We start from the raw sequence: 15,870 nt of genomic DNA, 5'->3' as shown, positions 1-15,870 counted from the left end.
TCCAAACCGAAGCTTTTCACATGAGATGGCATATTAAAAATTTACAGTATCCTGCCTCAAGAGTTCCAGAACTGGTTTCAGCAGTGACAAAAGTGTTGGGACAAGCAATTTATGCACACAGACAATACTTTGAAGGAGCTAAAGTACTGAGAATATACAGCTCAATAAAAATGCAATATAACAGAATTTCCTCCCTCCATATCCCTTCTCATGATGACATTGCAGATGACTCAAATACAGCACCATTCGAGTATTGTGCACTTCGGCAGGGAACCCACTGTGCACAGATTTTTCGAAAGTTCAAGTGTTGATACTTTATGAGGTGGGCAGTGCCCATGCTAATACCCAGTAACCGATGGATCTCGTCCGCAGTGGTTCTTTGATTTTCCAAGATTAAAGCATTAAATTCTGCAACCATTTCTGGTGTGACACATTATGAGTCTGTCCAGAACGAGCATCATCTTCCAGTGACTCGTGACCCTCAAGGAATTGATTGCGCCATTCCACAACACTTTAATGACTCAGACTGCACTCACTATACACTGCCTTCATCTGCCTATACATTTCACGGCCTCCAACTCCCTACTCTTCATTGTTCCTGCTTACTCAGGTGCATATTCAGTGGTGGGCGATAACTTGTGTGACCACCTTCTCTTCGGCATGAAACCACACTGGCGCTATGCAACATGTGTGTCTCTACGAATAGATGGTGCCACTGTACCTGCAGTTATGTGGTGCCACCTTACTTGTAAGGCAAAGGTTGACGCACTGACCAGGTTTCATTTGAATGAATCTCATACATCAAAAACAGTTTAAAAAAATATTTGACACTGAATTTTCTGGACAACTTTTTACTCCACTGACTACTTTCAGAAAAGATCCAGTCACTAAACGTAATATCTGTCATGTAAATGATCAGCATACAGACACATTTTCACCAAAAAAGAGAGAGTGATTTTTTTTGAAGCAATTTACACAGTCTACATTTCAGCATGATATTGTGAATATGACTGATATGATACACAAATAACTAAACTTAATGTGGTGGCAATGAAGACGCTGTAGCACAGTGTCAAGCAATTTTGTAAGGTCTTCAGGCTTAATGCCTATGACCTGGTCAAAAACAGTATCTCGTGTAATATTTGCATAGTATGTTGGAGATAGGTTTGGAAACACTTGTAGTATCATTTCACAATCCTATGGTTGCAAATTGTATGCCGATGAGATTCATTTCCTTCTCTTCAAATCTGAATGATTATTTTGAACCCAAGATTTTCCTTTGTTTCTTCTAGCAACCACGTACATCTGCTATAGGATTAAGGTACAATCCAAAGTCATTATGTTAAATAAAATGTGAATGAGTGATTGTGGGTCCTTTATTAAAAATGAAAATAAATTTAACACAATTATGGCAAAAGACCATTGTTATTAAAAATAATTACTTACATTTTGTTCAACGCCTTTCTGTCAATAAAATACTTAAAACTATATACACACTGTACAATCAATCTTAAAAATTAAAATGAAGTAAAAAACTGATGACATAAAATGAAAATGAAGTAAAAAATTGATGACATGAAATGAAAATATGCATAAAAGCATTAAAAAAAATCTTGAAACTTTAACATGGCTTCTGTTTTCTCTCTCTGGAGAATTCTACTGTGAAAGGGTGTTTCACAGTCTATTTGTGCTTAATGTTTGGCAATTTTAAGATTTGTACCTTTATTGAGACTAGACGCATTTTGCATAAGCTGTTATCAACTGTGCAAATCTTCACAATAATTCCATAACATTACCAAGCTTCACCTCTTTAGAAGGCAAACGAAGCAGTGTTGTTGTTTGGAAAATTCACGTAACCTTCATGTTTCACACTACCATCTTGAGAAGAGAGAAAATCATTTTCAAAACTTCCTTTTGGATCTTGACCAGATACAGACATGTGATCAAAAGTCTCTAGCAGAGCCTTCTCTTTTCCTTTTAACAGACTTTTCTGTTGAGGCATATTCACATAATTGTCAGGCGAAGGATTGATGCGACCAATGTTATGGTAAGCAGGATTTGAAAAACTTGGAGTTATAGTATTTCCATTAACATACGTCCTATGTCCATTTTGTGCACCAGTACCTACACTGTCAGCAGCAGGTTGTTCTGATTCAGAGTCACTCATGCTCTTCAGCATGGGTCGCAACTCTGGACCACGAATAAGTTCTGCTTCTTTAACACGAGACTTTGCTTGAGGCAAACCATCAAAAGTGAAAACATTTCCTTCAGAATGGCTGCTGTGTGGGCTGAATACACCACCTTCTGAAGTTGACGGACTTCCCATGCACATGTACCCTGAGCTGGCTGGACCATCTGTGGCTTCTGCACCAGAACCAGGTAGAGGACTGCATGGAAAGAAAAACAATAAAAGCATGCGATCAGTGAAGTTACTTTGAAATACCGAACAATAGTTAAATACACTGATGGAAAAAATCCCAATGCCAAAAAGTAATTAATGTAGAGTAATAAAATTATGGAACATTTTGTCTAGGTAACATATTTAAGTGATTAAAATGGCAAGATCACACTTAGTGTAACTGCAAGAAAAGCCACTGCAAATGCAAAATGGTGGTATATTAATAACTAGTCCAACCACTAGGCTGTTGAATGCAAGTACGATAATGTGCACACACTGTGTTGTACAGGTGCCAGATTTTAATTTATGGTATGGAGATCCATGCCTGTTGCACTTGGGTCAGTCAATACAGGGGCCGTTAAAGCTGTTTGTGGATGATGCTGTTATCAGATGATGTCACATATGTGCTCGACTGGAGACATATCTGGTGATCCAGCAGGCTGCGGTAACGTGTCAACACTCAGAGCATGTTTGGTTACAACAGCAGTATGTAGGAGAGCATTATTCTGTTGGAAAACACCCCCTGGAATGCTGTTCATGAAGGGCAACATGACGGGTCAAATCATCAGATTGACATACAATTTTGCAGTCAGGGCACATGGAACAACCACAGGAGTGCTCCTGCTGTCATATGAAATCACACCACAGACCACAATTCCAGCTGTAAGTCCAAGGAGTCTAAGATACGGACAGGTTGGTTGCAGACCCTCATCTGGGTGCCTCCTAACTAAAACGCAGCAATTACTGGTACCAAGGCAGAACCAGCTTTCATCAGAAAACACAACAGACCTCTACTCTAAATTCTTGCTACCTTTGTTAAAGTGTTTTATCATTTCTTGAAGTTATTTTTTGAAGTCATCTCACACATGCCATAAAAAAATAAAAATAAAAGAATAATAATGATTTTCTTTCTATTGAAAGCACAATGAACTAATTCATTTTACGTAAATTCTACATTACATATTTTTACAATATCCCTGCACATGTATTCTCATTCAGTACTAGTCTTACGAACAGTTTGGTTGTTGTTTATGTCATTTGTGTTTCCTTCGAGTCAACGTACAAGAACGCGGAAGTGATTCACCTGGAGGAACGTCAAACATGTTTATTGGCTTATTTTTTCAATATGATAAATTTATGATTCAGAGAATCTGCCAACAGTGGGGGGAATCTGAACACATTTTCTGGAGTAAACCATACTGGAAAAAATTATTGAAATTCTGTAGAAACTTTGACGGTATTAATATAAAAGCACATTCATGTCCTTGGGTCAATCCCACACTTTTAAACTGGTGTATATAATTTCTATTAATCCATTTAACTGGACTTTAAGCATACTAGAATTATACAATAGGTATTATTTTCCACAATGCATATTAAATGGGTTTTATAACACAAAATTACTTTAAATCTAAAGTGAAGTCTCTTCCTCAAACATATCTCAATGACAGGGTAATAATTGTGACTACATGTTATAATGCTAGTCCACTTTCTTGAAAATCTTAGTCACTTGGAAACTGTTTGGAAGCACACAGGTTCCAATGTGTGTGACAATTCTCTACTGTCCTGGAGAAACTTACTCAGAAAATCAGTGGGTTTACCTACACCTGGAAACAGGAGAACAATAACACCTATACTGTACCTGTACCTGTGATTAATTCTGAAACCATTTTAAACCTCCAAAAACAGGTAAGTATCAATACTGACAAACTATACATGATTGTGCTTGAGTAAATGGTCTTGTAGTGGCAAGAAGTAAATGAATTTTCTCTAAATTCGGTAGCAAAACTTAACTGCCTGATACAGCTGTAAGTGCAAGAAGATTTCATTTAACAGATGATTATTACAGAACATGTGCTAAATATTACCTGTTGATGTAATCATTATCTTCAATTGGTGATACTAGATTGCCATACGTAGGAGCACTCATCATACTGAGATAGTCACTTTGTGTGTTCTGCATCCATTCTGAATTCATGTCTATATATGGATCGTTCAAATCAATATAGTGCTGAAATTAAACAGAACAATGTAGAGTTTCTTACACTAAATTTCTTAATTTTTTGTCAGTAAGATGTCTCATTTCAGTCAAAAGTGTCATTAGGGAGCAAAAAAAGTAAAAACATGAAACTATGAAGCATGCTGCTAAGACTAAAGCCAAAAATGAATCATGAGACTGAAAGGCCATGAAGCACTGGTAATGGTGGGGAGGTAAAATATGAAATTAATGACAGATGTGAACTTACACAGATTTACACAAAATTGTGATTAATTAAATCAATGTTACCTAGGAAGCCAATGATATTTCACTGTAAGGTAAGATGTATTTATTATAATTAATCTGCGAGTTGTTGTGACTTAGTAGTGTCAAGGCAGATCCTGTTCTTATTATACAAAAGCTACTGCATGCTTCTTAAAACTAATCCAGTGACAATGTTTCATCAGTAGAACATAGAACATTTGACCAAATAAGACACACATTATATTTCTTTAAAAAAAAAGCAAAGGATTTTAGAAACAGGTATTCAAAGTTAACTTAATGAGAAGTCAATGCAGTTCCATAAAAGCAACCACTATGCTTCCTAAACAGAATAACAGTGAACAAATTCTGACTAATTTTAAATGTAATTACTTACTTTCTTCACACTATCTTCGAGCATATTCCCAATTCTTTCACTTAGTTCCGTAAATGAAGGTCTTTTGTTTGGATTTAAGTGCCAACAATCCAGCATTGTTTGGTGGCTGTCAAAAAAAGCAAAAAACTGTAAAATTTGAAATATCTTATCCACGACTCACTACAAATCTGCAATGTATGTCAAACTTAAATAGTTTAGCTTTCAAATACAAGGACAATTATGGAAGCTATGAGACTACTACTACTACTACTACTACTACTACTACTACCACCACCACCACCACCACCACCACCACCACCAGTTGCAAAAGTTTTCCTACATGACAGCTATTCCTAGTAACTTCCTTGCTCTATCAATACTCCAACCAAAAAGCAGGAATGCCAGGAGCAGAAAACCTCTATGAACAGAGCAGAGCTTAGATTAGCCAAAACTATTGAGGACAGGTGGCGTTCAGGTAACTGATTTTTCAGGTTACCAGTCAATTATGAAAATATGTTGTACCCATGTTTATAGGAATATCACAAAAATAAACACTAAATTAAACACACGACTGTGTATACGGAAATGAGGGGTATCTTGCAACAATTATACAACATGGATTAATCCATTTTACTTTAAAGCCTGGTGTTTATGTTTTATTCACGATAATCTTTAAAGTAGTCTTTTACTACAAACTGAAATTTTCTCAATGAAACGTTATATTTGAAACACTCACTGCATCTTTGAGTAAAAAAAAAAGACAGTGATGAGAAGCTGACAATGTGCAAAGGCTGTCCACATGGTGGGCTCCAGGTGTACCAAATTATTAGCAGTGGAGCAGTATTTGTGAAATCTGCCCTGAGATGCAGCCAAAAGGCCCCTAGACCCAAGGAGCCAACACAGCTGCTTCCTCACCATGCTTTTGAGCACTTATACAGAACGTCGGTAGTGCGGACTGGATGATAACTATCCATCTCGAGGGAGTTCTTAACTGATTTCAGTACTGGAACTGTCACACCTTCTCGCCACTGAGATGGGAACTCACCGTCATTCCAGATCCGATTACAGAGGGCAAGGATGTGACACTGACAATCCGCTGAAGATGTTTCACATTTCAGCATTTGGTTGTGGATGCTGTCTGGCCCTGGGGATGTAACATGGCAATGGGATAGGGCACTGGAGAGTTCCCATTCACTGAATGGAGCATTATTGGCTCCAGGGGCGGGTAGTGAAAGGTAAGCACATTTGCTACCCTCACTTTTTTTTTTTAGCCGAAAGGCGGTCTGTTATTTCTCAGATGCAGATGTGTGAGAAAAATGCTCAGTGACAGTGTCTGGATCAGTATAAATGGCACCATCTTAGGAAATAACTGGTACACCTGCAGGGGGGCTGGAAGCCATAGCGTCATCTGATCTTTGCTCACACCTGCGATGGAGAGGTATGAGATCCAATGGTGGAAACTTAACGTTTCTAGGATTCTTGCTGTCGTCATTTTATGAGGTAGGGAACATGGGCACAGAGTCATTTAAAGGCAACGAGATGCTCCAGTGAAGGCTGCCACTTGTTGCATTGGGGAGTCTGCCTATGACCTCCAACAGCCCCAGTGATCTCTGGGGTCCACCAGGATACAGTCTTCCAAGGGACGGATCCTGAGGAAGAAGGGTTGGTTTGGTTGCCTTCCAAAAGAATGGATGCCATTGTATGCTGACCAGCTGCATTGATACTGCCTTGCAATGGGGAGCTAAGGACAACAGCAAAGGTGAACCCATCCCAGTCAGACTTACGGAGAATCCATCTGGCTGGGCTTCCAGAGAAGCAACACTGAGGGAGCGACAGGAAGAGGTCACTACCACAAAGGTCATCATGGGCCCTCCACTGGGTAGATGGGTGAAGATCAGGACTGCAAAAGGAGTAATCAATCGCTGAATAAGTCCCGTGTATGACACTTAAGTGTGTGGGGGTACCAGAGCTCAAGAGGCAAAGATCAAGTTGTGCCAGTAAAGTTTTGATGTGTTTATCATGGCCACTAATCATTGTTCCACCCCACAATGGGTTGTGGGCATTGAAGTCCCCCCAACACTAGGAACGGTGGCAGGAGCTGAGAGAAAAATGCAGACAGTACATCCTGGGACATGACATCATGGGAAGGGAGATACAAATTACAGATGGTAAAATCCAGATGTGCCCAGAGAACCACAGCCTCCAATGGAGTATCAAGAGGCACAAGGTCACTGTATACAGAGTCCAGTACATACGTACGAACTCCACCCAATACCCTCTCAGTCAGTTCAATTCTTAAAATAACCTCGGTAATCATGATGGTCATGGGAATTCGTTACAATTCCACTGGTTGGCATAAGGGGCCAGGGGAAGGTGGGGGGGAAGTCATGACCCAGGTTCATGTGCAGCAGACATGCACAATTCCTGCAGACAATGGTAGCAGTGCAATGGGAAGACATATGTCTGAACTTCATATACCTGAAGCATCTTGCAGGAAGAGGAACACAGGGTTTCACGTCACACCAGTAGACCATCACCTCAAGCTTCTTAGGCAACATATCTCCCTCAAAAGCCAAGATACAGGCCCCAGTAAGAACTCTGTTCTCCCTTGGTCCCCTATGGACAACGGATGAAGTGCACACCCCGTTGCTCCAAGTAGACCTGCAGCTCATCGTCAGATTGCAGAAGAAGAAGACAGTGAAAGATGATGCCTGGGAGCATTTTAAGACTTGTGGGGAGTGACAGTCATGTGAATGTTGTTTTAATGTGGAGGGAACTGCTTTTCATCTTAGAGATGGCTACAACTTCCCTATATTTGGCCTCAATTTTTCCCCCATGAAAGATAAAGGCTTTGTGGCCAAAAAGGTAACCCCATCAGTCCCAGTACAGACCAGGTATGGGGGAGGGGGAGGGGGGGGAGGGAGGATTTTTCTGCTTGTCATTTCGTTCTGCTTTCCTCCCACAGTGTGGCAAGGGAAGGGAACACATTGAGATCGTACTTTGTTGTGGGGGTGCAGTGCAGGAACCAGCGGTACGATCCCTGCGTGGTCAGGGGGCTACCATTGTGCAGGTACTTGACGACAACCTCCTGCCCCTCACTTAGTAGTGGAAAGGTATCAGAACCAGATCTAGGTCCTATACAATTCTAAAAATATAAGGGAAAGAACTCGCTGCCCTTCTAGCAGCAGTTATTATAGATTACTGGAGAAACCAACAGCACCTAGCGACTAGAGGAAAGTGCAGTTCATTCCCCATTTTCAAGAAGGATGCACATAATTATAAGCCTATATCATTGACATCAATCTGTTGTAGAAATATGGAATGCATTTTATGCTCAAGAATTTTTATGACCTTTTGGAGAATGAAAATCTCCTCTATATAAAAAAAACTCAACATGGATTCCAAAAATGGATATCTTGTGAAAAGCAGCTCGCTCCATTCCTTCATGAGATCCATAGTGCTTAAGTTGATCCCGTGTTTCATGACTTCAAGAAGGCATTTGACACTGTCCCGAACTGCTGTTTAGAGAGGAGGGGGAAAAAAAAGAACTTATCAAGTGTCAGACCAAATTTGCAACTGGATTCAGAATCACCTCATTGACAGAACTCAACGCATCACTCATAATCAAACAAAACAGTCAGAAATAAAGGTAGATTACAAAGTACCCTAAGGAAATGCGATACAACCATTACTGTTTACAATGTATATAAATGATGAAATAGAAAGCATCACAAGCTCTTCAAGACTGTTCAGACATAATGCGGTAGTATGTAAGAAAGTATCAATACCAGAAGACAGCTTCCATTTTCAGAATGACCCATGGACGATTGATGAATTGGTCAGGCTCTTGCAGCTGACACTGTATGTAAAACAGTAATGCATCATACACCACTGTTGTACAACTACACTGCTGACGACAAATTACTGGAAACAGCATCTACTGTAAAATATCTGGGAATAACTATTCACAGCAAACTTACGTGGAATGATCACATAAAATGAAGTAGGAAAAGCAGATGCCAGACAGATTCATAAGAAGAATCTTAAGAACTGTAAACCACCAAGAAAGTAAATGGTTTACAAGGCACTTGTTTGATCGATTCTTGAATATTATTCATAAATCTGATTTTTCCCAGGTAGGACTGGTAGCAGAGGGGAGAGGGGAGGGGGGGGGAAGAGAGAGAGAGAGAGAGAGAGAGAGAGAGAGAGAGAGAGAGAGAGAGAACAAAAAGTGGCATGTTTTGTCACAGGATCGTTTAGTAGGTGCAAATGTGTTACACAGATACTCAACAAACTCCAGTGGCAGATGCTATAACACAGGCATCATGCATCACAAAGATGCTTACTATTGAACTCTTGAGAGAGCATTTTCTGGTAAGAGTCAGGCAGCACATTACTTCCATCCACACACATCTCGTGAAATGACCACAACAAGAAAATTCTAGAAATTAGAACCAATACATAAGCTTACCACAGTCACTATTCCCACGTGCCATTCATGAGTGAAACAGGGAAGGGAGGATCAGTTAATAGTACCAGGAAACACCCACTGCCACATACCGTTACGTTGCTTGTGGAGTATGGTTTAGATGTAGATTCTCATGAAGTAATTAGTGCTATCAACACGGGATGCCACATTGATTCCATGTTTCTAGATTTCCAGAAGGCTTTTGACACCATTCTTCACAATTCACTTCTAATCAAATTGTGTGCTAAATGAGTATGTCTCAGTTTTATGACTGCATTCATGATTTCCTGTCAGAAATGTCACAGTACGTAGTAACTGATGGAATGTCATTGAGTAAAACAGAAGTAATATCTGGCATTCCCTAAAAAAGTGTTAAAGGCCCTCTGCTGTGCCTGATCTATATAAACGATATACTAGACAATCTGAGTGGCCGTCAGATTGTTTGCAGATGACACAGATATGTACCATGTCAAAGTCTTCAGATGATGAAGATCAACTGCTAAATGATTTAGACAAGGTATCTGCATGGTTCAAAACATGGTAACTGACTGATGAAAAGTGTGAAGTCACCCACATGCATCTAAAGGAAATCCACTAAACTTCAGCTACACAATAAACCACAATAATCTAAAGGCTGTGAGTGCAACTAAATACTTTGGGATTACAGTTACCAAAACCTTAAATTTGAACAGTCACATACATTACATTGTGGGGAAAGCAAACCAGAGACTGTGAATCAGAAGAAGAATAGTTAGAAAATAGAAGTCTACTAAAGGGACTGCCAACACTAAACTTTACTGTCCTCTTCTGGCATATTGCTGTGCAGTGTGCGATCTGCATCAGATAGGATTGGAGGAGGACATCGAGAAAGTTCAAAGATGGGCAGCTCATTTTCTATTATTGCAAAACGGGATAGAATGTCAAGGATATGATACGCAAACTGGGGTGGCAATCATTAAAACAATGGCACATTTCTTTGCGGCAGTATATTCTTGTGAAATTTCTTTCACTGTTTTTTCTCTTCCAGATGTGAAGATATTTTGTTGGCACCCACTGACAGAGAGAGAAATCACTTCATACTGAAATAAGAGGAATTGGTAGTCACACGGAAAGATTTAAATGTTCATTTTTTCTACGTGCTGATCAAGAGTTCAGTCGTAGAGAAACAGCTTTAAGATGGTTTGATGAACCGTTTGCCAGGCACTTAAATGTGAATTGCAGAGTAACCATGTCAGTGCATATGCAGAAGGATTCCTACGCTCGAACAATCCCTAGAATTGAAACTTCCTGGCAGATTAAAACTGTCTGCCCGACCGAGACTCTAACTCGGGACCTTTGCCTTTCGCGGGCAACTGCTCTACCAACTGAGCTACCGAAGCACGACTCACGCCCGGTACTCACAGCTTTACTTCTGCCAGTACCTCGTCTCCTACCTTCCAAACTTTACAGAAGCTCTCCTACGAACCTTGCAGAACTAGCACTCCTGAAAGAAAGGATATTGCGGAGACATGGCTTAGTCACAGCCTGGGAGATGTTTCCAGAATGAGATTTTCACTCTGCAGCGGAGTGTGCGCTGATATGAAACTTCCTGACAGACTTTTAGAGATTTTGGATAACAACCTTTCCCTTTCCTTTACACACACACACACACACACACACACACACACACACACACACACACACACACACACACACACAGAGAGAGAGAGAGAGAGAGAGAGAGAGAGAGAGAGAGAGAGAGAGAGAGATATGACCTGTGCTCTTTTCCAGTCATGGGAGACTACTCACTGTGCCAGAGATGCAGAATTAATATGAGCTAGGGAGAGGGCTAATTCAGAAGCATTTTTGATGTAAAATCTCACTGGAATTCTGTCAGATACAGTGTCTTGTTGGTTTTCAAGTTCTCTATTATTATTATTATTATTATTATTATTTACTATTGTGTTACTATGAACATTTCTCAATTGTGACTGTGCCGTGGTCAAACATTGGTGCAGTAGCATCATAGGGTGTAAATACATTTCTAAATACAGAATTTAACCCTCAAACGGGTGCTCATATGTATGAAGTGCGCCACCCACAAATGAAAGTGTTCTGCATCATGCCATTGCTTTTTCACAAATGTGAGCCTATACCTGTTCTGTTAGCTAACACAATGATAAAATATGTTGTCACACGTACAAGTAGGCATCAGTAATATGAAACAAAAAACAAGCTAGGTAAGAAAAAATTTACACTCCATGCTATAAAATGACTGATTATGTGCTAACCGCACAATCCCACACTAAGGCAGTTGTTTACGGGATAATTAGTAACTGAATAAGTGGATAGCTGGGATCTGATGCAACTGCGCTGCTTAATGCTTCGAGTGCATCATTACTGTTGGGTAACACCTGTCTGTGGCAACAGAGTGATATAAAGAAGTTTCTTTCATTATTGTTCGATTAAACAGTACTTTAGCTCATTTTATGTAATTTTATTTTATCATTGTTTAAGTAAACTAAGATAAAACTGCGATTTTCACCACACACATTCACCTTAATAACGTGAGGACAGCTATTCTTAACACGTGTACAAAATACGCTAAGTGTCCACTCACGTTACGAAAAACGCTGTGCCCACTTGAGGGTTAATATTTCTGCTTTCTGTCTGCTGTCTTCACTTTAAACATCAGATGGATACACTGCAGACTGGTTGAAAGGTTCAGTCATGTTCACTGATCTGTATGATAAGAACTTCCTAGGAGTTTATGACACATCTTTTGCCATATCTGAAGTGACTGTTACTGTGGGCTTCAAACATGGCCATTCTTACAGCTGCCTGAATTGCTATTAAGTTTGCTCTACTCATTTCCCTACAGTCTCCCTTGTAGTGAGTGGGTAGTGGTCTCTTTTCCATAAAATTTTCTGATTTGTATATTTAAACCATGGGATTTCTGTGTCAACTGTACATATTTGTCTTGACTTCTGTTTAAAACTTCTTCCAGATTTAACCACAATTGCTTTGCATTTGTCAGGATTGAACTCATTTCATCTGATCAGTAAGCTGACTGACTGCCAGTTCAGCCAAACATAAATACTGTCCTAGTTTTCTTTATGACATTTTTGCCTAGAGTAACCACTATTGCTGCAATAGCATCATTGTCACTAATAATAATGATGTGGATCTCACGGGAAGCGTGCAAGGGATAATTCCCAGCAGTTGCGCTATTCATCTGTGTCCTTGGTCGCTCAGATGGACAGAGCGTCTGCCATGTACGCAGGAGATTCCAGGTTCGAGTCCCGGTTGGGGCACACATTTTTAACTGTCCCTATTGAGGTATATCAACAACACCGGTCGGCAGCTGAGGGCTTCAATTAATTATCATTTACCTCTCTCATTGTTAACATTCTTGTAAAGATTAGTAGCTCATGGTAAGACATTCATTAAAGAGCTTGGTGACACCCTGCACAAAAATGGAACTGTTATGGCCCACAGAGTCAATGAGTGGCACTTTTGTAAACAAAGGAACAACATGAAATGGAGAAACTGTGTTTTGCCAGTTTATATATAATTGAGTCAGGAGCTCTTAAGACTGGTCTTAATGATACACTGTCTTTATGAATTTTTGGTGACCCCTATAGGTGAGGTCGCAGGGCTCCTGTGTTCTGCATATTCCTATGTACATCTACAAAAAAGAAGATTCATTTATTAACCAATTCATATTCTTTGAGATCGGTGGCATTGGATCTGTGCTTATCTTTCAGTATGCCATCAGATCTACTAGGTCATTTCTGTTCTGCTCATAATTGCCAATTTCTTCATGCAACATTTCAAAAGACAGGCATCGGACTTGGCACCTTGTAAAGTTGAGATGCAGTACACGTAAGGTGAGCCCTAGTGAAGAATAGTTCATCGAGTTCCTAAGACATCAGCACACTATCCATGTCAACATAATATTTACTGTGGAGCCAAGAATGGACCAACAACTACCATTTCTAGATTTGTTGGTTGGTGAGAACCTGGGACACTGTGTATTGAAAATAAATATACATCAAACCGATGCTGCACAAACTGTCAAATCATAACCAGTGTCAGACATGAGGAAGAGTTAATACAATCATAGCATGTGCAACAGGAATATGGGAGCTGCAACACCTCGGATGTGATATGCAAGAACTGGAATGAATTCTGAGACAACAGGTACTACTACAGTTGCGTAATGTGTCTCATGAAACCTAACACAGAAAGTGACATGCACAAAGATGCAATGTCTGTTATGGCCATACACCCAAGGGTAAAAGACATATGCCATATATTGCACTAACATGATTTAATGACTATTTACAACCTGATCATCAAGATAAAAAAGTGTCACAGATCAGAATATACCACATAACATGTTCCTATGGAAAAATCTATGTTTGAATGACTGGATGATCTATCAATACACGATGGGTAGGGCAGGGGTGGGCAGAGGGAGTCATGGGCAGAGGTGGGCACAAGAAGAGGTGTGGGCCAAGGCAGCAGCATCACAAACTTACTTATTTTCTTGATATTGGGAAATTTGTCAATTTGAATTACCTTAACAATACACAGCTTGGCAGCTCCTACTGAATGCAACACGTCATATAAACGAATTTACAACTGTGTGTTTCATGCCTGTACTTAGGAAGCTGGAACTGGTCACTTCTGTACTTTGTATAAAATTTATTCCCCCTTTCGTATGCTACACAAGAACTTTAATCTCATTGTCAAGGAAGACTCAAGTAGATTAACACCTCTGAAGTAATCATACTAAGTCAACCTCAATAACCTACTTCAGTGAATGTACTACATTCCTTTCATGTGTCTCTGCCATTAACCATGGTGAGAAAGGACATCCTTTTGTGGAAGGCTCCTGCAGCAATACAGCTAAGATGAACCAAGAAGTTTTAATCTGAATGACCAGTGGCAGCTCGTATGTATACATTCTGGGTGTTCACAAATTTTTAATTTCAGATAAATATCAGAATGTGAAATTAATAGCATCTGCTGTATCTGTATAACAGTTATGCTTATCAACATATTTATATAACTTCAGCCACTGTCAACAACAACAACAACAACAACAATAATAATAATATGCATAACTTCTCTAAAAAAAAGGAAGAATTGTTTTTGTGGAATTTTGTTGTTTTGTAAATAATTAAGTGGAGCTTTGGCTACTCTCCATTTCTCATTTTTGAGAAAGTGGAAGTTTTCATACTTTATTTTTTTCGGACAAATGTACAACATCCCTAACTCATATGGTATCCCTAAATCATATATTAGTTAATTCATTAACTTCCAGGCTGAAAATCAGACACTGTTACACTGCACCCACACAACAACTTATGCTTGTTACACACTTCTTTGTTAAATGTTCGCCTGTAGTCACACTTATTTGATTTCATTACTTTCTCAAGCAACAGATCTGGTCTGGGAGGGGCTACTTTCTTTGCGGCCAGTTTTTCCTAGTAATTTTCTTTTCTGCTAGCCCTTAATACAGGTTCAACAGATTCGTGTTGACACTACACAGGAAAGCAGAGTCCTGCACAGTAAGCAACCCGCTCTAAGCGCAAACTGCCATTTGCGGAAATTATTAAATTCGAGTCGTACTATCTACCGACAAGGTCACTTGACTAGAATACAAATGAGGCACTGAGAGCCGCAAGGACCAAAAGCACACCGCCTTCAACACCCCCATATTTACGTGAATACTAGAGAAACCAGTTACAGACAAACCTGAGCCACCATAGGATCAACATATGACAAAAGCATAAATGCTACAGTTGCACTATCGGCAATGATGTGCTTTATGCTTCTCAGCACCACAAATGGATTATTGTATGATAAAACCCAAACCTTGATGTACTATATCTCATTCAGAATCACATAACATAGGTTTTTCTATCACTGTAACTATACTCTATTCACCATACAAATAGACCTGATGTAAACACTGCAGTTAGGCCACGCATTCTTCCATGTTTGCTTGAATCTCATTGGATCTCTCTTCACGTGGAGCGGAAGCTAAGCTGTGACCAGTACAGTCAAGTACGATCGTATGGATACGTTTTATGCTTGTTACATGCACGTAGACTGAGCAATAATGCGGAACAACAGCTTTACCAGCACATTAAACCTGGACAGCACTGGACAGCCAATGGTCCAACTAAGCTGTAATATATGTGAGTAGTTGCAGTTCGTACATAAAAAAAGATGAGCAAAGAAATAATTCCAGCACTACCGTGCACTTCTTAGGTGACCAGACCGAAAGCATAAAATGCACTCTTTCTCACCTGACATAGTATTCTAATTACAAACAAGAGTTATGAAAATTTCTATCTTAAACATAGGGTAATTTTTCTGAGCGAGCTGTGTGTAAT

General features: G+C 39.6%; 1 protein-coding gene across 3 annotated transcripts in view; it reads right to left on the bottom strand.

The window, feature by feature from the left end:
- Positions 1 to 1,392: 1,392 nt before the first annotated feature.
- Positions 1,393 to 15,870, bottom strand: part of LOC126095181 (vascular endothelial growth factor receptor 1) — a 549,049-nt gene continuing 534,571 nt past the window's right edge. Inside the window, exons 24-26 of one of the 3 annotated variants that reach the window (XM_049909914.1) lie at positions 5,035 to 5,140; positions 4,267 to 4,409; positions 1,393 to 2,387 (exon numbers count right to left, since the gene is read on the bottom strand). In XM_049909914.1, the coding sequence (XP_049765871.1) occupies positions 1,811 to 2,387; positions 4,267 to 4,409; positions 5,035 to 5,140 (826 nt within the window). In that variant the 3' untranslated portion in view covers positions 1,393 to 1,810. The remainder of the gene's footprint in view (positions 2,388 to 4,266; positions 4,410 to 5,034; positions 5,141 to 15,870) is intronic. The other 2 variants (XM_049909915.1, XM_049909913.1) reach the window with 2 other exon arrangements.

This window comes from Schistocerca cancellata, chromosome 8 (assembly GCF_023864275.1).
Source record: "Schistocerca cancellata isolate TAMUIC-IGC-003103 chromosome 8, iqSchCanc2.1, whole genome shotgun sequence".
Taxonomy (NCBI): Eukaryota; Metazoa; Arthropoda; class Insecta; order Orthoptera; family Acrididae; genus Schistocerca; species Schistocerca cancellata.
This window is presented reverse-complemented; position numbering and strand designations above follow the sequence as displayed.